General features: G+C 44.6%; 1 protein-coding gene across 1 annotated transcript in view; it reads left to right on the top strand.

The window, feature by feature from the left end:
• The first annotated feature begins 700 nt into the window (after positions 1–700).
• LOC121530630 (polypeptide N-acetylgalactosaminyltransferase 9) overlaps positions 701–25148 on the top strand; it is a 116930-nt gene continuing 92482 nt past the window's right edge. The window contains exons 1-3 of the mRNA XM_041835740.2: positions 701–1258; positions 1346–1839; positions 17788–17971. Coding sequence (XP_041691674.1) covers positions 1599–1839; positions 17788–17971 — 425 coding nt within the window. The 5' untranslated portion in view covers positions 701–1258; positions 1346–1598. The remainder of the gene's footprint in view (positions 1259–1345; positions 1840–17787; positions 17972–25148) is intronic.

The raw sequence follows: 25148 nt of genomic DNA, 5'->3' as shown, positions 1-25148 counted from the left end.
GTAATTTACTAGAATTGTGATTTATTTGGAATCACTGATCAGGCAGCAGTTGGTCTCTAGCAGGAAGGGCAATGGCAAACCTTTCAGCCATTGAAGTCAGAGGCTTGAAATTAAGATGTTTGGCGGGAAATGGTGTAAAAAATAAATAAAAATAAATAAAATAGGACTCCCTTTTATATTATAAAGGGTACTAAACTATTACAGTATGTACATGATATTTGCATAGGCAGGTACAGTACATACACATTTAACATAGTAGGGTATTTACCCTGTGATACCTGCTTGCATTTTGTGTAATTACACTGAGATTAGTCTGAGACATCTCTGAGGAGGTTGGATTTGAAATCAATTAGCAATCAAGCAAGTCATATACCAACAATACTTGATAAACCCTTTTCTGGCTGTTGTTGTGATTGGTAGAGGGAAGTGTATAGGTTAATTTAATTTCAATAAAAGCTTATTGGGAGTATGGTAGCGCAATCAACCTGACTATTTATTATATGTGTGATTTATTCTGTTGGTATTAGGATAATACAATCAATCTAGAATTTGACCGGATACAGTGTGCCATATGAATTCAAATAATATTATTTTTTTATTCATGTTTGTTTTATCCCTGAGACAGCTTGTGAATATTCATGAATATGCCTCTAAACGTCACAACGCAGTAGCGCTTCCCATGCGCTCTTTCTCTGAGAGAGAGGCTGAAAGAGAGAGCGAGAGGGTGGGATGCAAGACAGCATGCGAGAGCTGGCAAAAGAGAAGGGTTGGCTCACTCACCATGCAGGCAGGCAGCGCGAGCATCGGAACCGTTTGACAGCATTTGATGACAAAACCCGTTCTGAACTTCTATCTATCGCCACCTCAACGTTCTATTGCGACCAATGGTGGATTGATGGGAGAAACTCGCTGCATATTTGAGGGAGGCATGTGCACATTTCGAGACACATCCGAATCTATTTCAGGATCAGGACGAATCCTGTGACCACAACGCCTTTGAGAGAGGAAATGTCAAAGCAGTAATAGAGTATGCTGCTTCGCAAATACGGAATAATGCACTGTTTAGGATGGACGAGCTGATGTTGTCCTCGTGAATGAGATTTTGACGAATTTCCACATTGCAGTGCACGCATAGATGTTTTGCTACAGTAAATATTCGCTCCTATTTAAGACTATGGTTCGTGTCTGACGTTATTTATTTCTAGTGGACACGACAGAAGACGTTCTATGTATCTTCAACAGCAGCGCTTCTGTAAAGGTACATGCGTGCGGCGTTGCATATGATCTAAAGAGAAAGCATTGTTTTGTCCAGCATCCTTACCAACCTTGAACTTCCTCAATACAGCATCTGGATACCACAGTCTGGGAGACTCGAAGCTTGGATGTCAACAGTAGCCCCCCCACATCAGCCCTGGAGAAGCGTACCGCCGGGATCTCAGTGGTGCTGAAAGGACAGCTCATTGTTTCAGGTCTCCCAAAGTTGACTTCCACAGAAAGCATCTGCTTTTCACTGCTATACAGCCGACGGGTAGCTAAAGTACTCCAAATGCATTATTATTTGGCTTAACGGCTTCTGCCCGACTGTTCTATTAGGGTTCATGGCTGTGGCACGCAAAATAAAAACTTTGCTCACGGTTAACATTTTTGTTTTTGTGGGGATCATATTGTTCTCGGTATATTGCAGAATACAGGACCGTTCTGAGGAACTCATTCAGATCGGCAGGATATCAGACCAGAGACTGCGAGCCAGGAATGGCAAAGTTTCCAACTTGGTGGACAGGCAGTCCATACTTCAGAGGCTGGAGCGGCTGGAGGACGTTGTCTACAACCAATTAAACGGTATGCATTATTGTAACTTTCAACATATTGAGCATATATCTTTTACTCAAGTATGAGATATTTCTCATTTTCAGTATTATTAACTGTGGAGTCATAGCTCTGTATAGTTATAAACATCCTGGATTACTGTCATTTTACTACAGAGCAACTATAAACAGCCTATTTATAACTATAAACAGCCTACTTTTCCAAATTCATTGTGTTTGATCAGACAACAGACAATAAGATAAATATGCAACTGGTATATCAGCCATTCAGACAGTATCAGTGATTATATGGTACAGTTATTGTGTGCAGAGTGAGTCATCCAGTGATGAATGGTGGCTCTTCATTGAGCCACAAACTATTGCCAACAAGTGAATAGGTTTTTTAAAAGTAAAATCAATGCTACAGTTCCTAATCTGTGCACTTAACCTGGTCTAATCCCTATCAAAAACGGAAATAAAAAACATCAGCCAATACTAGTTAGTATTGGACTCATGGAGTTGAATATTATTGAGAATCCCATAGGGGTGAAAACCCTGGCTCTGGCTACAGAGTTCTGCTTTTGTCATTCCCTTGGCCCCAATATAATAATCTTGTCTGAAGGTCAAATTAAATGGTTCTCTAATCGAATTAAAAAACATAGTTTTTCTTTATGTTACCTTTAGTCACTGAAATATGTTGAAGGAGGTTTGGTCGGTCTGTGTGATGCGTGTGATAGAAGGAGTCAGGCGCAGGAGAGTAATACGCATCCAAAGAGTTTATTCCGTCGATAAACAGTTGCGCAAGCATGCAACAACAAAACTCAGGCATAGGGGAAATATCTACCCTGGCAACAACAAGGTAAGGTTAGCTCAACCGAGCGACACACAGCTCACTACAAACAATCACCCACAAAGAAGAGGAAGCATAGGGAACACTTATACAATGACTAATTGGGGATAAGGACCAGGTGTGTGTGATTAATTAGACAAGACAAGTGGAGTGATGATAAATGGATCGGCAGCAGCTAGTAAGCCAGTGACGACGAACGCCGAAACCTGCCTGAACAAGGAGGGGAGGCAGCCTCGGCGGAAGTCGTGACAGTACCCCCGCCGCGCGCCGACCCCGGCCTCGGGGACGGCCAGGAGGATGCGGAGCAGGGCGAGCTGGATGGCGACGGTGGAAATCTCGTAACATGGAGGGATCGAGGATATCCCTCACCGGGACCCAGCACCGTTCCTCCGGACCGTACCCCTCCCACTCCACGAGGTACTGAAGGCCCTCCCACCCGACGCCTCGAATCCAGGATGGAACGGACCGAGTACGCCGGGGCCCCCTCGATGTCCAGAGGAGGTGGCGGGACCTCCTGGAGCGGACCAGCCTCCACCGGCCTGAGGAGAGACACATGAAACGAGTGGTTAATACGGTAATCAGGGGGAAGTAATAACCTATATGTGACCTCGTTGACTCTCCTCAGGACTTTGAACGGCCCCACAAACCGCGGGCTTAGCTTCCGGCAGGGCAGGCGGATCCGCCGGTACAAAGACGGGGGCCTCACTGCGGTGGCGGTCAGCGTTGGCCTTCTGACGACGCACGGCGCGTTGGAGGTGAACGTAGGCAGCGTCCCACGTCTCCTCCGCACGCCGAAACCAGTCATCTACCGCAGGAGCCTTGGTCTGGCTCTGGTGCCACGGTGCCAGAACCGGTTGGTAACCTAGAACACACTGGAAAGGCGTTAGGTTAGTGGAGGAGTGGCGGAGAGAGTTTTGGGCATATTCTGCCCATGGCAAGAACACCAACCAATCTCCTGGCCGGTCCTGGCAGTAGGACCGCAGGAACCTACCCACGTCCTGATTTACCCGTTCCACCTGCCCATTACTCTTGGGGTGGAACCCAGAGGTCAGGCTGACCAAGACCCCCAGACATTCCATGAACGCCTTCCAGACCTTGGACGTGAACTGGGGACCTCGGTCAGACACTATATCCTCTGGTACCCCGTAGTGCCGGAAGACATGAGTAAACAGGGCCTCCGCAGTCTGCAGGGCCATGGGGAGACCGGGCAGAGGAAGGAGGCGGCAGGACTTTGAGAAGCGGTCCACAACGACCAGGATGGTGGTGTTACCTTGGGAGAGGGGAAGATCAGTCAGAAAATCAATGCTAAGGTGAGACCATGGTCGTTGTGGAACTGGTAACGGTTGTAGCTTACCTGCTGGGAGTTGCCTAGGTGCCTTACTCTGGGCGCACACCGAACAGGAGGAGACGTACACATTCACGTCCTTAGCCAAGGTAGGCCACCAGTACTTTCCGCTCAGGCAGCGCACTATACGACTGATACCTGGGTGACCAGAGGAAGGTGACATGTGTGCCCAGAAGATCAGACGATCACGGATAAGAGTAGGCATGTACTGCAGCCCAGCTGGACACTGCGGTGGAGATGGATCTTTGCGTAATGCCTGCTCTATATCCACGTCCATCGCCCATACTACCGGCACCACAATGCAGGAGGCCGGGAGTATGGGGGTGTTGTCTCTGGGCCTCTCCTCTGTGTCATACAGCCGGGACAGTGCATCTGCCTTCACGTTCTTCGTACCCGGAATGTATGACAATGTAAAATCAAACCGGGTGAAGAATAGAGCCCACCTGGCCTGGCGAGGATTCAGCCTCCTCGTTGCCCGGATGTACTCCAGGTTACGGTGGTCTGTCCAGACGAGGAAAGGGTGTTTTGCCCCCTCGAGCCAATGCCTCCACACGGTCAAGGCTCGGACAACAGCCAACAGCTCCCGATCACCAACGCCGTAGTTCTGCTCCGCCGGGCTGAGCTTCTTCGAGAAGAACGCACAGGGGCGGATCTTGGGTGGCGTACCCGAGCGTTGAGACAGGACAGCTCCTATCCCAACCTCGGACGCATCCACCTCCACTACGAACGGTAGTGATTAATCGGGGTGGGCCAGTACTGTGGCTAAGGTGAACAGACCCCGCAGTTTGCTGAAGGCCAGGTCAGCGTCAGCAGACCAGCAGAGCCGGGACGTCCCACTCTTCAACAGGGAGGTAATGGGAGCTGCGACCTTGCCAAAGCCCCGGATAAACCTCTGATAGTAGTTGGTAAAGCCAAGGAAACACTGCACCTCCTTAACCATGGTTGGAATCGGCCAATTACGCACGGCTGAAATGAGATCTCCCTCCATCTCAACACCTGAGGTGGAAATGCGGTATCCAAGGAAGGAGACGGTCTGCTGGAAAAACATACACTTCTCTGCCTTAGTATAAAAGTCATTTTCCAACAGTTGGGCCACACCTTGCGAACCAGGGACACATGCTCGGCACGCGTAGTGGAATACACCAGGATGTCATCGATGTAGACCACTACACTGCGACCAAGCATGTCCCAAAACACCTCGTTCACAAAGGACTGGAAAACTGAGGGAGCATTCATTAAACCATAGGGCATCACCAGGTATTCATAATGCCCCGTGGTTGTGCTGAATGCTGTCTTAAACTCATCTCCCTCTCGGATACACACCAGGTTGTATGCACTCCTGAGATCTAATTTGGTGAAGAAGCGTGCCCCATGCATTGATTCAATCACTGAAGGAATGAGGGGGAGAGGATAACTAAATCTTATCGTCTCCCTGTTCAGTGGTCGATAATCAATGCACGGGCGCAGACCTCCGTACTTCTTCTTCACAAAGAAGAAACTCGAGGAGGCGGATGAAGTGGAGGGACATACAGTGCTATGAAAAAGTATTTGCCCCCTTTCTAATTTCTCTACTTTTGCATATTTGTGATACTGAATGTTATCAGATCTTCAACCAAAACCTAATATTAGATAAAGGGAACATAAGTGAACAAATAACACAACAATTACATATTTATTTCATAAACAAAGTATGCAACACCCAATTCCCCTGTGTGAAAAAGTAATTGCCCCCTTACACTCAATAACTGGTTGTGCCACCTTTAGCTGCAATGACTCCAACCAAATGCTTCCTGTAGTTGTTGATCAGTCTCTCACGTCGCTGTGGAGGAATTTTGGCCCACTCTTCCATGCAGAACTGCTTTAACTCAGTGACGTGTGAGTTTTCAAGCATGAACTGCTTGTTTCAAGTCCTGCCACAACATATCAATTGGGATTAGGTCTGGAATTTGACTAGGCCATTCCAAAACTTCCAATTTGTTGCTTTTTAGCCATTTTCATGTAGACTTAATTGTGTGTTTTGGATCATTGTCTTGCTGCATGACCCAGCTGCGCTTCAGCTTCAGCTCACAGACGGATGGTCTGACATTCTCCTGTAGAATTCTCTGATACAGAGCAGAATTCATGGTTCCTTCTATTAAGGCAAGTCGTCCAGGTCCTCAGGCAGCAAAGCATCCCCAAACCATCACACCACCACCACCATGCTTGACCTTTGGTATGATGTTCTTACTGTGGAATGCAGTGTTTGAGTGTAAGGGGGCAATTACTTTTTCACACAGGGGAATTGGATGTTGCATAACTTTGTTTATGAAATAAATATGTAATTGTTGTGTTATTTGGCCACTTATGTTCCCTTTATCTAATATTAGGTTTTGGTTGAAGATCTGATAACATTCAGTATCACAAATATGCAAAAGTAGAGAAAATTAGAAAGGGGGCAAATACTTTTTCATAGCACTGTATATACCCCTGACACAGGGACATATGTCTCCATAGCCACCGTTTCCGCCTGTGACAGGGGGTATATATGACTCCTGGGAGGTACAGCGTCTACCCTGAGGTTTATCGCGCAATCCCCCGCCCGGTGAGGTGATAACTTAGTCGCCTGCGTTTTAGAGAACGCTTGCGCCAGATCACGGTATTCGGGGGGAATGCGCACGGTGGAGGTACTATCTGGACTTTCCACTGTGGTTGCACCAACGGAAACATCTAGACACCTACCCTGACACTCACGCGACCACCCCGTGAGAGCCCTCTGCGGCCATGAGAAGGTGGGGTTGTGGAGTGCTAACCAAGGGATACCTAATATCACAGGGAAAGCAGTAGATTCAATTATCGAAAAAATCACCTGCTCAAAATGATTCTCCTGGGTGATCATGGTGACTGGTATAGTGAAATCCGGACCCTAATGGTCGACTATCGAGTGCTCTGAGGGGACGTGGACTGGAGAGGGGAACCAATGAAATGCCTTGACGGCGTGCGAATGCCCTATCCATAAAGTTCCCAGCTGTGCCTGAATCGACTAGTGCCTTACACTGGGGAACTACCATGTGATCGGAAAAGTGAATAGGTACGGTTCAGTGTGCAACAGAGGGCTCTGAACAAGTGTGGGTGTACCTGGGGTGATGCGTGAGTGCCCTGCCTGCTGCCTCCAGGCCCAAAATAACGTTGAATACGACGTGTGGTGGATTGTCCCTTCGTGCCACCAGAGTGGCACTGTCACTGTCCTCCTCCGCTCTCTCGGCCGGCGGCTCCACCCAGCTCCATCGGCTCGAGGTCCGAGTCTTCCGGGGTGGAAACGGACAGACCCCTACCAGGACGTCCTCTGGGTGCCAGCAGGTTGTCCAACCGAATGGCTATGTCCACCAGTTTATCGAAGGACAACATGGTGTCCCGGGAGGCTAGCTCCCGTCGGACGTCCTCCCGCAGATGGCACCGGAAATGGTCGATCAGGGCCCGCTCGTTCCACCCGGACCCCGCTGCCAGCGTCCGGAACTCCAACGCGAAGTCCTGCGTGGTCCTCGTCTCCTGCCTCAGATGGACCAGTCGCTCACCCGAATACCGTCCGAAAGAGGCGAGCGAACTCCCTGTAGTCCTCCAACGCGGCTCCTCCTTCGTTCCACACCGCGTTGGCCCACTCCAGGGCTTTCCCACAGAGGCAGGAAATGAGGACGGACACCCTCTCCCGCTCCAATGGTGCCGGCCTGATGCTGGCGAAGTAAAGCTCCAATTGGAGGAGGAATCCCTGACACAGCGGGATATCTGGATCCCTCCTGGTGCTGGGGTGTAGGTGGCTGGATCCGGTTGGCCAGGTTCTCCTCTCCAGGCATGGGACGACCTGAAGAACCCGATCCATCGCTTCCCCCAAGCTGGCCAGCATCGTGGAGTGCTCCTGGACCCGTGCCACGACTCCAGGCATGCGCTCTTCTCCCGCTGACTCCATAGCGGGTGGGTGATTCTGTGATGCGTGTGATAGAAGGAGTCAGGCGCAGGAGAGTAATACGCATCCAAAGAGTTTATTCCGTCGATAAACAGTTGCGCAAGCATGTGACAAAAAAACTCAGGCACAGGGGAAATATCTACCCTGGCAACAACAAGGTAAGGTTAGCTCAACCGAACTACACACAGCTCACTACAAACAATCACCCACACAGACAAGGAAGCAGAGGGAACACTTATACAATGACTAATTGGGGATAAGGACCAGGTGTGTGTGATTAATTAGACAAGACAAGTGGAGTGATGATAAATGGATCGGCAGCAGCTAGTAAGCCGGTGACGACGAACGCCGAAACCTGCCCGAACAAGGAGGGGAGGCAGCCTCGGCGGAAGTCGTGACAGTCTGGCAAAACATCATCCTATAAATCATGTTAAAAATAATTCGGTCTCCCGAGTGGCGCAGCGGTCTAAGGCACTGCATCGCTAGTGCTTGAGGCGTCACCACAGACCTGGGTTTGATCCCAGGCTGTGTCACATCTGGCTATGACTGGGAGACCCATGAGGCGGCACACAATTGTCCGGGTTAGGGGAGGGTTTGGCTGGCCGGGATTTCCTTGTCCCATCGTGCTCTAGCGACTCCTTGTGGCAGGCCGGGTGCCTGCAAGCTGACCTCGGTTGCCAGCTTGACAGTGTTACCTCCGACACATTGGTGCGGCTGGCTTCCGGGTTAAGCGAGCAGTGTGTCAAAAAGCAGTGCGGCTTGGCAGGGTCGTGTTTCGGGGGACGCATAGCTCTCGACCTTCACCTCTCCCGAGTCCGTAGGGGAGTTGCAGCGATGGGACAAGACTGTAACTACCAATTGGATATCACTAAAAAGAACATCTCTCATTATGGTCCTACTCTCTCATGAAACATGAGAGATCCACAGACTGAAAAGTCTAACATTTAATTTGAGACAGCTAATGTCCTTTAACCATTGTAGAGAATATTGAGCATGCATCACTATTTAGCATTCAGTCAATTCCACAATTACAGTAAGAATCATCCATGTTTACATTTGACATTTTATGTAATCAATAATATATACAAATCCTATACCAATCATATGACAAGCAGCATATGCCATCACTGATTTGTTTGAAATAGTGTATGCATTTAATGACAAAGTATAATTCCCTCAATCTCCCTATTTAGGCGAAGTCAACAAAAGCCAGCTTCTGCTGCTGACAAGTCGGTAAACGTCAAGGTTAAAAGGTTAACATAAAATCCTTTCCATAGAGGCAGGTTCTAAAAGGATAAGTTGTGTACCCGCTGTATCAAAATTCATGAACCAGTCAGTTTGGTTGCAGTGGCCGTTTCACTGGCATCCGAAATGGCACCCTACATCCTAGCTATAGTGCACTACTTTTGACCAGGACACACAGGGCCAGTAGCAGTGCACTACACTCTTAGAAAAAAAAGTACTATCTAGAACCCAAAAGGAATCTTTGGCTGTCCCCATAAGAGAACCCTTTGAAGAACCCTTTTTGGTTCCTGGTAGAACTCTTTTGGTTCCAGGTAGAACCCTTTTGGGTTCCATGTAGAACCCGTTCCACAGTGGGTTCTACATGGAACCCAAAATGGTTCTACATGGAACCAAAAAGGGTTCTACCTGGAACAAAAAAGGGTTATCCTATGGGGACAGCCGAAGAACTCATTGGAACCCTTTTTTCTAGTGTTACAGTATAGGGAATGGTGTGTCATTTGGGAAGCAATTACAGGAGCAATCTAATATAATACTATCTAATATTTCCATGAGGTCATTCCTCACCAGAACAACAGTAAAGTGTGTTATCTGTAACTCTGCAATTCAGTATGGAAATAACTGACAAGAGGCTAGGGTCATCAGCAACTCTCCTCTCCTCTGCTGAAGAGGCACTATCCTCTACTGGATAATCATCTATCTGGGTTTAAGCTTCCTGTTAACAGGCTTATAGGACAGTGTTGTGACCTAAGCAGTGCATTAAAAGTGCCAGATCTCTACTTCCGCTCAGTGCAACTTAAGATTCACCGACAGATCCTCTCTGATCTACGTATTCATGTTTTGGGCTACAATTTTAAAAACAAGTATAATTGTTTACCAATAATCATCAAGACATTAATATTTTATACCTACCCCCCCCAAAGGTCACAGTTAGGATTTGACTGATCCTAGATCTGTGCCAAACAGCAACCTTCCACCTTCCTAGATCTGTGCCAAACAGCAACCTTCCACCTTGCTGGACCTTTAATATACAGTTCACATCAGCGTCAACCTAATAGAATCATGTCACAATGAAGAAGTCAAGCAAAAAATAGCATGCAGTTGATACTTTACTTTCTCCCAAGATTAATGCCCTGTCATTCATGCACTGTTCTCCCCAGCTCACCTCTCTGTCCTCCGACTGAGTGACCCTGCAGTGTGTCACAGCCTCCGGCTCATTGTTGTCCTTAAAGAGACAGGTTGAGCTGAGCAGGGCCGAGTGTTTGTCATCAGTGATGCATGTCACTGAGTCCTGCTTTCATCCTGAGTGAGCAGAGGTGATTAGATGGCATGGCAGCATCCGCTTAGGACGGTCCAGCTGCAGCAGTAGATATGACTCGTATTTATAATTCCCAATAATGCTGCAGAAAGAAATGCTGTTTATATGGTAAAGCTTGGAAAGAGAGCTCCTGACGAGGAATTAGAAATGAAATGATTTCTCATCACCTCATACCCCATACACACTTGATGCTTCAATCCATACCTTAATGGTATTCATCAAAGTGTGAGTATAATTTTATATTGGAGAGCCCACAGAGTGGGGGAATGGAGCCTGTGATGGAATATATTTTCCAGTAATGATATGTAGATGAGGAATCATCTACCAAACATTTTCAGTAACTGATGAGAATCTATTCAGTTCCAGCTTTTAGGAATCTGAATCTCTGTAATGTATTCAATGCCTCATCTGACAATCTGCATTCTAGCTACAAGATAATAACACTTTGTGAAGAGCTAGAGATTTCATATGGTGGTCGAACACTCCAGCAATTTCATTCCTGTGATTATTTCAAAACTTTAATTTGATGATTCCCTACAAAGCCCTGACATGAATCTGTCCTCACCCTCCTAAATGAGAGGTTAGGTCCATGTGAAAATATTTAATTTGCGTTAGGAAACTGCCATATTTCATGATTTATAGACAGATATACTGTACTGTATGTAGACTGTAAAGTATTTTTGCCTTAGAATTGCTAAATGGTGCTGTTTGTGCACTTCTTCTTTTGAAACAGCACTTTCTTCTTTCAGTCCTTTGCATGTGTTACCATGCAAGCTTGGATTGTTATGACGACTCATTGGGTCTCGATATACAGTATCACTCTGACAATTTACAAATACAAGTAACCCCTCTAAATCCTGATGACCCATTAGCTTGCCTTTTTTCTGTCATGAGCAGCAAATCATGGCTTTATGCATTATGCTTTATGCGTTATGCATTTCCCTTGTTGCCAATGTTTTATGGATCGCCCACATTTTAGTTTTTAAAACCAACTACGGGTAGTTATTTTCCTCTTCTTGAACAACAGATCACTCAACCACATCCAAGACATCAATATTTATAACATCTCAGCATCACTTTTGACACCCATAACTCCACTCTCCCTTTAAATCATTCACAAAATGGAGGTGTCTTTTAGTTAGAAAATCTATCTCATAAGCCCAAATCAGAAATGTTTTGAAGGTTGTTACATTATTTATCACTGTTATGACGCTATAATGCATCCTGTTGTGGGCGCCTCTATAAAAATGGATTCTGAGGTGAGCGACTGAGCGTGAAGATGGATATGCACTTGGACATAGTGCACCCAGATTGATGTTTGATGGTAGCAAGCCTTTCTCGTCCCCATATCTGCACAGAAACAAATCTGTCCATCTGAGGGCGTTGGAACAGTACATCATCATGCGTCCCAAATGACACCCTATTCCCTATAAAGTCCACTACTTTTGACCATAACGCTCTGGTCAAAAGTAGTGCAATATAGGGAATAGTGTGTCATTTGGCACACAGCCCTTCATCTCCCCATAGTGTGCTGCTAACCTCTTCATACTGGAAATAGCGCCTGTGTGTTTGCAGTGGAACAACCAGATGTTTCCCTGTAATTACTTCATTGTGGGATAATTAAGGTGTTTTGCTAATGTGCAGTTTGAAGAATGAAACTAGAGGAAGTAGAGGATAATGTGTTGTGGATGTATCAGTGATACAACATGAATCAACACAATAGGATAGTATCAAACACATCTCTAGAGATGCTTCTGGTTAGGCTAAAAAGCTTGAAGCTCTTTTAGGTGACTTTGACATAGTGAATAAGCAGTGTACAGTTTTACCCCAGACACGAAAAGTCCTTCAAAAGTGTCTTATCGCCGATAAATTTAACAATCTAACAAGTCTGTCGTCAGTGTCCTGGAAAAACCTTGTATCCTAGATTTTTTCCCCCAGATGTATTGTGATTTATAGTCACATAACTACAATATGGTAGGCCTGTTGTCTGCCTTGACTGAACGAGTGAATGTTTAAGCTCATTGCATACAGGTCCAACCCAATGGCCCAAGCAGTCTGGCCAACATTACAGTACAGTAACATGATGTGGCTTAGAGGTGCACTGATATTCACAGGACTGGCAGAACACTGTGGTAGCTGGAGCATATGCCATCGCCATTTGCCCTAATAGTTTTCCTCGCTTGTGTCATAATTGTCACTCATTGTTGTAGAAAATTACTCAAACTATTCATGGGTTTTAGTGAATGCAATCATTCTATGTTAGATTGTGCCTAGAATGTGAATTATATTAAATGGCTTGAGCTTTGTCTAATTAAATATTTCAAGTCGCTTTACACACTTAACAATATCTACTTTACCGATCCAGAGTGGTTTGTAATAAAACACAATTTAATTTAATATTTCAATGGCAATATCTACTAAGCTAACATATGGAATTGTTTTAGTATGGTCATTTAGCAATTTGATTTTGAATTTTAGCACCCCTGTAGATATCCCCCAAAAACAAAAATTTGATGAAACATTGAATTTGGCCTGCTATTAGTCCATAGAAACACATTGAATAAAGCATTTATACATGGCAAAAAAGAAAGTCCAAAAATAAATCAAAAGAGTTATGGTTTGAGGTGTCTGAAATGCTTCTGAGAGATATAGGAAAGCATCAGGAACCAAACTAAAAAGATAAAAGGCTACATGTGTCACGTTCGTTTACAGACGGGACGGACCAAGGTGCAGCGTGATATGCATACATGTTTATTTATATGAATAAACAACCGACAAAACAACAAATGAAACGAAACGTGAAGTCCAAGGTAGACAAACAGCATACCTCACACGGAACAAGATCCCACAACCCACTAGTGCCAATAGGCTGCCTAAGTATGGTCCCCAATCAGAGACAACGAGCGACAGCTACCTCTGATTGGGAACCACACCGGCCAACATAGATCTAGACGATCTAGATCTAAACCTAGAAAATACAACATAGAACATACCACACAGAAAATACACACCCTGACTCAACAAATACGAGTCCCCAGAGTCAGTGTAACCCTGGTCCCAAAAATACCTATTCATTTTCATGATTTTTTTATATCACAGTCACGGGTGACATCCTCACGATCCCCGTAAAGCTTGTGGGCGTCGTAGAGCAAAACGGAGATCTCGTTCGTGTTTGTGAGAGTCCCATCTTTCCATGGTGGGGTCATATTAGTCCAAACGGTTTGGACTCTACAGACATTTTTGTGAGAAGATCGATTTTCGGGATGTCTCATGGTCTGACAAACACCACTGTAGCTCTGCCGTCTTCAACCGCAGATGCAGAAGGCTGATATCGACGTGGTGGATTGAGACGCAGCCCTTGCAAAAACCCAGAAGTCTCTAGCTTGAACATACAGATTTTGATGGCTATTATGCTAATTGCATTTCCGAACAGGTGTGGACATCGACTCTAGGGGGTCAAGTAAGTATACATCTTTGTGGCGGAGTTGTTGGTTTTCATCAAAAGCTTAACAACAAAAACGAAAGCTTTCTTTTCCCCCTCTATTTTCATTATTAAGTTCCAAGCAACAGAATATTCAGCCTCCATAAAAAGAACATGAGAAACATGAAAAGATGAATCAGCAACAGAGTGAGAAATTGTTGCTACAACAAATGATCCTCTGAGGTATCAAAGCACAAATGTATCAGCAGCAGCACAACAAAGGCAGCTCCAAACCCCCATAAACTGTCCAGTCACCACTTCTATAAATCCCTGTGCCGGTTCTGTTTGCTGTTGCTGCTCAATAAAGGGTCAAAACAACACAGGGTCAAACCAGTCCTCTGAACCACACTCACATGATGAGTCACATTGCTTGAGGCGTAGAGTAGCATTGGGTTCCTGGGCCACTGCCTAGGCTTTAGCATAGTGGGCTAATGTGCTCTTCTGACGTGTAAGAGACCCAGGTTTAAAACTCGTCAGTCGCACGAGGCCTATTTTAAAATACCTCTCTTCCACTCTCCTCCACAGCAGTAGCAGACAGACTTCTGTGAGTGCATCCGTTTCTCCTGTAATGGAATTTGCTTCAGCCAGCCAGAATTTGCTTCAGCCAGCCAGAAGAAGTGGGTAGTGAGGGGAGCAAAATAACAAGGGCCGCGGAAAACAAAACTGCAGGGATGCTAGGCTGTTTCCGAGTCTCACGCAGAGAGAGAGGCACTCCAGATTTCACTTTCAGTTGCTTCTTAGATTGCCTCAATGTCATGAGAGCGGGCGATTGGGATTCAGACTGGTTCCAAAACGCTAGTTAGCCCCACCCAGGGTGTCAGATGACACCACTGCATTGCCCCTGATGTGATCCCTCTCGTGGGAGGTGACAGTTTGCAACTGCCAACTGTTCAGCTCCAATGGCAAATCTCCCAGAACCTCAAAGAATTTAAGTCCTCCCCAAAAAACATTTCTTGCAATGGCTTTTGGGGGAATGGGGGAATGTGTCACCCTAGATCTTCATTAGTATGCGCTGTTTACTTGCTGTTTCTGTCCATCTGTTGAGAAGAGGAGACATGGTTTTCCTGTGGAGACCAATCTGGAAGTATGACAGGAATATCAAATTAAGCCCCTGTAATGTCACTGTGCAGCAGAGTTTAAATATCCAAACCAGAAAAGCTATGAGACGTCATACCTAGATAAGGTGCAGCAGAGGCTAAAATATCCAGACGAGAGAAAAAGCAATGAGACTCACTCCATACTTAAACAGACAAGGTGAAAGGTAAAAAAAGAAAGAGCCAGGAATACAAATACAAGCCAAATGTTGAATTAAGACCCAGACTTTGATGTCGGTCTGGAGAGTTACCAGCACAATATCACTATCTGTGTTTGAAGACTGAAAACTTGAAAGAGCATTTATTTGATGAGACTGCTGATCTCTGAAAATTGAATTTTTGATAACCCATTGTACACATTCCTCTCCCCTTTTAAAAGGGGGAATTTGTTCATTGTACTGTGTCATTTTAATAAGAGCGTGAGGGTGATATAAGTCTGAGACATTATATCGGATGTCAGTTACAATTGTGGGGAACTTCACAGACAGATTTATTTCTGATGTCTGATGACTTACAGTCACCTAGTGATGGGTATCCCAAACTCGGTCCAGGGGCCGCCCCTGGGTACACGTTTAGTTTTTTGCCCTAGCACTACACAGCTGATTCAAATAATCAAAGCCTGATGATGAGTTGGTTATTTGAATCAGCTGTGTAGTACAGGGATAAAAAACAAAATGTATGTAGTAGAAAAGCTCTATTTGTTTGTTGATAGATTTTGAATTATTTACCCAGTTGACCCCTTCCTCTGAAGGGAATTATAGCAGTCTAGAGAACCACTTTAGTGGCCAGTAGTATCCCTGTCAGTTCCCGTTCCAGTTCAAATCAAATCACATTTCATTGGTCACAAAAGGTTAATTGCTTTGCCAAATCTTTTGCCTTGTTGCAATATTTTTATTCTGTACAGGCTTCCTTCTTTTCACTCTGTCAGTTAGGTTAGTATTGTGGAGTAACTACAATGTTGTTGATCCATCCTCAGTTTTCTCCTATCAAAGCCATTAAACTCTGTAACTGTTTTAAAGTGCACCATTGGCCTCATGGTGAAATCCCTGAGCAGTTTCCTTCCTCTCCGGCAACTGAGTTAGGAAGGACGACTGTATCTTTGTAGTGACTGGGTGTATTGATACACCATCCAAAGTGTAATTAACAACATCACCATGCTCAAAGAGTTATTCAATGTCTGCTTTTTTATTTTTACCCATCTACCAATAGGTACCCTTCTTTGAGAGGCATTGGAAAACCTCCCTGATCTTTGTGATTGAATCGGTGTTTGAAATTCACTGCTCAACTGAGGGACCTTACAGATAATTGTATGTGTGAGGTACAGAGATGAGGTAGTCATTCAAAAATCATGTTAAACACTATAATTGCACACAGAGTGAGTCCATGCAACTTATTATGTAGGTCGTTAAGCCAATGTTTAATCCTGAACTTATTTAGGCTTGCCATAAAAAAGGAGTTGAAGACTTTCAGCTTTTCATTTTTTATTAATTTGTAAACATTTTGGAAAACATAATTCCACTTTGACATTATGGGGTATTTTGTGTAGCCCAGTGACATTTTTAAAAATGTAATCACTTTTAAATTCAGGCTGTAACACAACAAAATGTGGAAAAAGTCAAGGGGTGTGAATACTTTCTAAAGGCACTGTATAAGTGTGTGTGTGTGTGTGTGTGTGTGTGTGTGTGTGTGTGTGTGTGTGGCGTCAATATGCATGTGTATGTTTTTGTGTGTGTGAGTGTATGTAGTGTGTGTGTGTGTGGTTGTGTGTGTGTGTGTGTGTGTTGGAGTGTCAGTGTAGTATGAGTGTGTGGGTAGAGTCTAGTGAGTGTGCATAGAGCCAGTGAAAGGGAGTCAGTGCAAATTGTAAATGTAAATTGTCCGTGCAGCCATTTGATTAACTGTTCAGCAGTCTTATGGCTTGGGGGTAGAAGCTGTTCAGGTGCCATTTGGTCCCAGACTTGGTGCTCCGGTACCGCTTGCCGTGCGGTAGCAGAGAGAGCAGTCTATGACTTGGGTGGCTGGAGTCTTTGACATTTTTTAGGGCCTTCCTCTGACACCGCCCTGTATAAAGATCCTGAATGGCGGGAGTTCGCCCCCAGTGATGTACTGGGCCGTACACACTACTCTCCGTAGCGTCTTGCGGTCGGATGCCGAGCAGTTGCCATACAAAGCGGTGATGCAGCCGGTCAAGATCAAATCAAATGTTATTTGTCACATGCGCCGAATACAATAGTGAAAGCCCTTAACCAAGAATGTAGTTTTAAGAAAGAATCTCTAATTTAATACTTGTGCCATAAAAAATTTAATCGAAACATTATACTGTATGTATCTCTATGTCTTGCACTACCTCTGCTTCTTCTCTGTTCCTTGCTCTGCTCTGTCACCTTGAGAAATCCACGTCCAGGTTGGTATTTGCAGCACCTCCATAGACAGACAGAGTAATGATGCCCTACAGAAGAGCCCTGCCTCGTCTAAGGGCTGCCACTCCCTATGATCCTCACAGCCCATGAATGTCAATCAGCTGTCCCTCTGCATGGCCTCTCCTCTCACCTACCATTGTCTGTCTCTCGGTCTGTCTCTGTCTCCCTGTGTGTGTGTGTGTGTGTGTGTGTGTGTGTGTGTGTGTGTGTGTGTGTGTATGTTGTGTTGCGTGTGTGCGTATGCGCGTGTGTGTGTACATTCATGTCTGCGTGCGTGTGTGTGTGTGTTCTGCAGGCCTGGCTAAGCCCATGGGGCTGGTGGAGGGGCCTGGGGGTCTGGGCCAGGGAGGAGCAGCTGCCACTCTGGGGGACGACAGCCATGTTGACGGGGAGGGGAAGTACGAGGACTATGGCTACAACGCCCAGCTCAGTGACCGCATCTCCCTGGACCGCAGCATCCCCGACTACAGACCCAAAAAGTAGGTTTCATTTTATTAATTAATTTATGTTTTATTTATTTATTCGTGCTAAGAAAAAATAATACTGTTGCTATGTCTCTCTCTAACCAAGGTGCATGAATCGAGGAGCAAACTGAGTGAAACAGACAACAGAGTTTCAATAAAGTAAATAGTGCAGGTTAGGTTTGTCTCCCTAGCTAGGCAACTGCAGGCTGCATCAGCTCAAAGCACAAACTGGGCCGGCAGCATACAAAGGAAATTGCATGAGACGAGTAATCCTTACATGAAAATGCATTGTGCCAGACAGCCAGAGATGATGTTGATAGTGGGGCGGCAGGCTAGTTAATAATGCAATAAAATAAAGTCCAGCAGTATTTCTTATGAAAGAGACCGTGGATACCCCAGTGGGAATATTGATGGTCTTTTTTAAATGAATTTCATATTTAGAATGTGGGACTACATCTCTGATACAATGACTGTGAGCGGATAATAAGGCCTGCCACTGGTGTTTAGATTAGCCTATGTCAGAGAATAAAAACAGACATACAGAGAGAGAGAGACTCAGGGAGGAAATCTGACGGCCTAAGCCTTCTTTGGGCTTTACCAGCGATAACAATTCATTTCATCCACACCGCTTTGTTCTACCCTCTCCCTTTCTTTCATGCTGAAAAATCGATGAAAGGAGAGAGAAAGAGTGAGAAGACAAGTTACTCATTAATTATACCAGCTGAAAACTGCTTGGTGGAAAATAGGATTTTAGGAAATGGTTCTTTATGAGGAGGATAATGTCGACAGGAAGTCAGTGTTAGCAGTTTGATAATGTCTACAAGAAGTCAGTGTTAGCGGTTTGATAATGTCTACAGGAAGTCAATGTTAGCGGTTTGATAATGTCTACAGGAAGTGAGTGTTAGCGGTTTGATAATGTCTACAAGAAGTCAGTGTTAGCGGTTTGATAATGTCCACAGAAAGTCAGTGTTAGCGGTTTGATAATGTCTACAGGATGACTGTGTTAGTGGTTTAATAATGTCTGCTGGAAGTCAGTGTTAGCGGTTTGATGTCTACAAGAAGTCAGTGTTAGTGGTTAGATAATGTCCACAGGATGTCAGTGTTAGCGGTTTGATAATGTCTACAGGAACTCAATGTTAGTGGTTTGATAATGTCTACAGGAAGTCAGTGTTAGCGGTTTGATCATGTCTACAGGAAGTGAGTGTTAGCGGTTTGATGTCTACAAGAAGTCAGTGTTAGCGGTTTGATAATGTCCACAGAAAGTCAGTGTTAGCGGTTTGATAATGTCTACAGGATGACTGTGTTAGTGGTTTAATAATGTCTACTGGAAGTCAGTGTTAGCGGTTTGATGTCTACAAGAAGTCAGTGTTAGTGGTTAGATAATGTCCACAGGATGTCAGTGTTAGCGGTTTGATAATGTCCATAGAATGTCAGTGTTAGTGGTTTGATAATGTCTACAGGAAGTCAATGTTAGTGGTTTGATAATGTCTACAGGAAGTCAGTGTTAGCGGTTTGATAATGTCCACAGAAAGTCAGTGTTAGCGGTTTGATCATGTCCACAGAAAGTCAGTGTTAGTGGTTTGATCATGTCTACAGGAAGTCTGTGTTAGTGGTTTAATAATGTCTACAGGAAGTCAGTGTTAGCGGTTTGATAATGTCTACAGGAAGTCATTGTTAGCGGTTTGATAACGCCTAAAGAAGGTCAGTGTTAGCGGTTTGGCTAAACCGGTTATCTCCATGAGGTTGTTTACGCTCTCGTGATAGATAATCATGCAGTCATTCCTGTGTTTGACACTCGGCTGTACATTATGTATACCCTGTGGAAATATTGATAAATGCAGTTCCATGCTGTGTGGCTGTGTGTCGTGTGTGTGTGTGTGTCTGTGTGTGTGTGTGTGTGTGTACGTGTGTTTGTGTGTGCGTGTGTGTATATGTGTGTGTGTGCAATGGTGTGCATGTATGTGTGTGTCTGTCCTGACATTAGTACTGAACGACCTGCCTCTATTTCAAACACAATTGTTCATGCTTTCGTTAACAAACCTATGCTAAGCAAGATAGCCTGAATTGAGATGTAAACAGATCTTTCCAGAGGGTGAAACCCTCCCAAAAGCAAAGCGGTTCATAATAGCCATACTGTAGACACACTGTTTGATGGAGATACAGTGAGCCTCATATGCAAAGGAAATCAATATGTTTAGCTAAACATATTTGTGTCTTACTGTGCTGCATAATATTGGACCATGGCTGGAATTAAATTAAAACAAACATTGTTCCTGTACCTTAAACGACCTTGTTGGGGTAGTTAATTAGACAAGTAGCAAGATGTCTACTGAGCGAAACAAGACAAGTACTTTGATTGTAATCAAAACATGGGTTAGGGCTATTTTCATATTATGTTAGTGTATGGCATTGCAGATTGGACTGAATTGAGCTGTGCGGAAGCAATGTAAGACACACCTTCAATACACTGATACCATTTCCACACTACTGAGCCAAGCCAAGCAGATCTGTATTGTATTGGCCTGCTTATGCATCCACCTTGGTTTATGAAACATTGCTGGAAAGGACAATGTGAAAAGAAAATACCTGAGCCAACACAGTATAGGATTGGGGTCGGTAGGATACTGTGACGCAAGACACCTCTGGTCTAATACCGTAATTGCACAGGACTCATTGAGCAGAGAGGTGTTTGATGACCACATGGAGGCTGGGGGGGGGATGATCTCTACATCCTCACTCCTCATCCCCTCTGTCTCTGTATATGATATGATCTAGTTCTCCTTTTGTAGGATTTTAAGACCTACCACTGATCTATTCATATTAATTACATCCCACTAACAGCTCATGGTCAAATTAGGATTTGTCAAGAGGAACCATTTCCAGGGACAAAACCTATTATCCCTTTTCAGTGGTCTGAGCTTTATGTTGGCAATCCTTCCAGCTGTGACATTTTCTAATGGTGATCCAGAGGAAGTTAACTGGAGGCTTTATTATCCCAACCAGGAGCTGCTGGGTGGCCTGTAGCACAACGCTTCAATAGTAAGTCTTAAAGAAGGATGGTGCATACATTTTCATTTGTACTGGTCCCCCTGTGGGAATCAAACCCACAACCCTGGCGTTGCAAGTGCCATACTCTACCAACTGAGCCACACGGGACCATGATGCACTAGCTAGCACCTGAGCTTCACAGTGGGCAGAAAAGAATAGCATCTGAATGAGAAAGAAAATGAAAAACATTTCTAGCCAATACCTCACAGCAATATGAAAATGATATTTTCCTTGCTGTTAGCTCTCTGTTGCGCCTCTTTACCCCCTGACCAGGCCAGATGAGACAATATTTTCTATTTCAATTAAACGATATAATCTGTAATCAATTGTAATCAAGACATGTCACAATATTGCTCCAATATTCACTGAGATCAATGTTGGTAAATTTGTCGAAGCAGTGCAACCGATGTTGTGGTTGGTTCCCCAAAGACATGTCGTTCTTCAGTATCTGTGACCTGGAGACTATCACTAGACTATAAATCAACAGGAAGGGCACGCAGATGTCCGCTACCTCATTTCTTAAGCCTCTGATACCTGGGAATGGGATCGCAAGGTCACCGTGGTGGTCAATGGTAAGTAAAATGCTTTCAGCTTGAATGTTTCTCCCCCGAAAACTGAGTTTATTTTTACATTTACATTTAAGTCATTTAGCAGACACTCCTATCCAGAGCGACTTACAAATTGGTGCATTCAACTTAGGATAGCCAGTGGGACAAGAAGGATTACTGTTATACTATTCCAGGTATTCCTTAAAGAGGTAGGGTTTCAAGTTTCTCCGGAAGGTGGTCAGTGACTCCGCTGTCCTGGCATCGTGGGGGAGCTTGTTCCACCATTGGGGTGCCAGAGCAGCGAATAGCTTTGACTGGGCTGAGCGGGAACTGTGCTTCCGTAGAGGTAGGGGGGCTAGCAGGCCAGAGGTGGATGAACGTAGTGCCCTCGTTTGGGTGTAGGGTCTGATCAGAGTCTGAAGGTAAGGAGGTGCCGTTCCCCTCACAGCTCCGTAGGCAAGCACCATGGTTTTGTAGTAGATGCGAGCTTCAACTGGAAGCCAGTGGAGTGTGCGGAGGAGCGGGGTGACATGAGAGAACTTGGGAAGGTTGAACACCAGACGGGCTGCAGCGTTCTCCTCAACAGGGCAGCGAAAAGACAAGGCAAACAATTGTATTTCTGAGAACAGACTTTTCTATAGGGGGGAGAGTTGCTTTCACATTTCCTGTGCAACACAGGTTATCTCAGGTTAATGTGACATTTCATAGCGAATAACATGGCTGTGAAAACCAGACGGGCCGGCCGGCACAGCGTTGCAGGCCGAGGAGGGAGTGTGATGGGAATAAGTCTTAATCTGCCGCTCTGTTTCTATCACAGCTCGTTCCAGGTCAAATTATGAGAGCCTGCCAGTGAGCTTAGTTTCATTACAAACAGATGAGTCGATCGCTCATCCTGTTATGGACCTACAAGCCTCCCCGTTCCTGCAGACAGGTACACATTTAAGGTTGAACGATGTCCTAAATTGGATTCAGTAACTAGGGCATTGGAACTACAATATCACTTAACAACCTCGACATTGAATTTGGCCATAGACACAACTCAACTGAAGTGATCTGGTGCCTTGCCCCCGGCTCCTTCTGTCTTTCATTATTATGGAAACTATTAAACATACGCTGGCTAACAACTAGCCATGAAAAATCGAACTAAGCCCAAATAAAACATACATCATTCGATTTGGCATGGTTGTCAGCTTGTGGCTGTGTATCCACTTAAGGAAAACCATTGCACAAAGATTCACCTGTATTCGCTGCCAGATATGGCTTTGTGTTTATAATGCCTGCATGGCTGATTGAAAGAGGCAGTAGAATAAAAGAAAAGGGAGAGAAAAGGAATCCATTTGGAAGGATTTCAACATATAAATCAAAACAGTCCTATCTGCTATTACTGAGAGGGAACATTAAGCATTCTGTATATTTCATAGAACAATAGAAACAGAACACTAGGAGACTTCTAATATACTGTATAACTAATTCAATTTTTCAAATATTTTCCTGTCAGAGCTCACACAACTCCAGAATATAATATAATTTCACTGTAGTAATTTGATAGTTCACTTTGAACTTGAAGAGGCTCATATGCTGGGAATAATACATACATTTATAGCAGCATTTCCCAAACTAGGGGTCACGACCCCAAGAGGGGTTGCCTAATTTGAAAATGGGGTCGCGAGAGAAACTCTGAAATATTTTTTTACAAATGTGCTTGGTTCATAGAACCGGAGTTACGTAAGTAACCTCCGGCAGCCGCTAGATGTGGTTGTAAAAAACAGAGGTTTCTGTTTTCTTCCTACAAATGTGGCTCTATCTTTTGAACGGTTTAAGCTGCAAAATATTATGACCCCATCACTGAAAGATAAGACTCCCAAGAGCATGTACAGTTGAAGTCGGAAGTTTACATACACCTTAGCCAAATACATTTAAACTCAGTTTTTCACAATTCCTGACATTTAATCCTAGTAAAAATTCCCTGTTTTACGTCAGTTAGGATCACCACTTTATTTTAAGAATATGAAATGTCAGAATAATTGTAGAGAGAATTATTTATTTCAGCTTTTATTTCTTTCATCACATTCCCAGTTGGTCAGAAGTTTACATACACTCAATTAGTATTTGGTAGCATTGTCTTTAAATTGTTTAACTTGGGTCAAACATTTCGGGTAGCCTTCCACAAGCTTCCCACCATAAATTGGGTGAATTTTGGCCCGTTCCTCCTGACAGAGCTGGTGTAACTGAGTCAGGTTTGAAGGCCTCCTTGCTCGCACACGCTTTTTCAGTTCTGCCCACAAAATTGAGGTCAGGGCTTTGTGATGGCCATTCCAATACCTTGACTTTGTTGTCCTTAAGCCATTTTGCCACAACTTTGGAAGTATGCTTGGGGTCATTGTCCATTTGGAAGACCCATTTGCGACCAAGCTTTAAATTCCTGTCTTGAGATGTTGCTTCAATATATCCACATAATTTTCCTTCCTCATGATGCCATCTATTTTGTGAAGTGCACCAGTCCCTCCTGCAGCAAAGCACCCGCACAGCATGATGCTGCCACCCCCGTGCTTCACGGTTGGGATGGTGTTCTTCGGCTTGCAAGCCTCGCCCTTTTTCCTCCAAACATAACAATGGTCATTATGGCCAAACAGTTCTATTTTTGTTTCATCAGACCAGAGGACATTTCTCCAAAAAGTACGATCTTTGTCCCCATGTGCAGTTGCAACCCATAGTCTGGCTTTTTTATGGCGGTTTTGGAGCAGTGTCTTCTTCCTTGCTGAGCGGCCTTTCAGGTTATGTCGATATAGGACTTGTTTTACTGTGGATATAGATACATTTGTACCTGTTTCCTCCAGAATCTTCACAAGGTCCTTTGCGGTTGTTCTGGGATTGATTTGCACTTTTCGCACCAAAGTACGTTCATCTCTAGGAGACAGAACGCGTCTCCTTCCTGAACGGTATGACGGCTGCGTGGTCCCATGGTGTTTATACTTGCGTACTATTGTTTGTACAGATGAACGTGATACCTTCAGGCGTTTGGAAATTGCTCCCAATGATGAACCAGACTTGTGGAGATCTACAATTTGTTTTCTGAGGTCTTGGCTAATTTCTTTTGATTTTCCCATGATGTCAAGCAAAGTGTCACTTAGTTTGAAGGTAGGCCTTGAAATACATCCACAGGAACACCTCCAATTGACTCAAATGATGTCAATTAGCCTATCAGAAGCTTCTAAAGCCATGACATCATTTTCTGGAATTTTCCAAGCTGTTTAAAGGCACAGTCAACTTAGTGTATGTAAACTTCTGACCCACTGGAATTGTGATACAGTGAATTATAAGTGAAATAATCTGTCTGTAACCAATTGTTGGAAAAATTACTTGTGTCATGCACAAAGTAGATGTCCTAACCGACTTGCCAAAACTATAGTTTGTTAACAAGATATTTGTGGAGTGGTTGAAAAACGAGTTTTAATTACTCCAACCTAAGTGTATGTACTCCCGAGTGGCGCAGTGGTCTAAGGCACTGCATCGCAGTGCTAGCTGTGCCACTAGAGATACTGGTTCGAATCCAGGCTCTGTCGTAGCTGGCCGTGACCGGGAGACCCATGGGGCGG

The sequence above is a fragment of the Coregonus clupeaformis genome, chromosome 18, assembly GCF_020615455.1.
Source record: "Coregonus clupeaformis isolate EN_2021a chromosome 18, ASM2061545v1, whole genome shotgun sequence".
Classification (NCBI taxonomy): Eukaryota; Metazoa; Chordata; class Actinopteri; order Salmoniformes; family Salmonidae; genus Coregonus; species Coregonus clupeaformis.
Note: the sequence above shows the minus strand (reverse complement) of the source record. Positions and strands in the feature narration are given on the sequence as shown.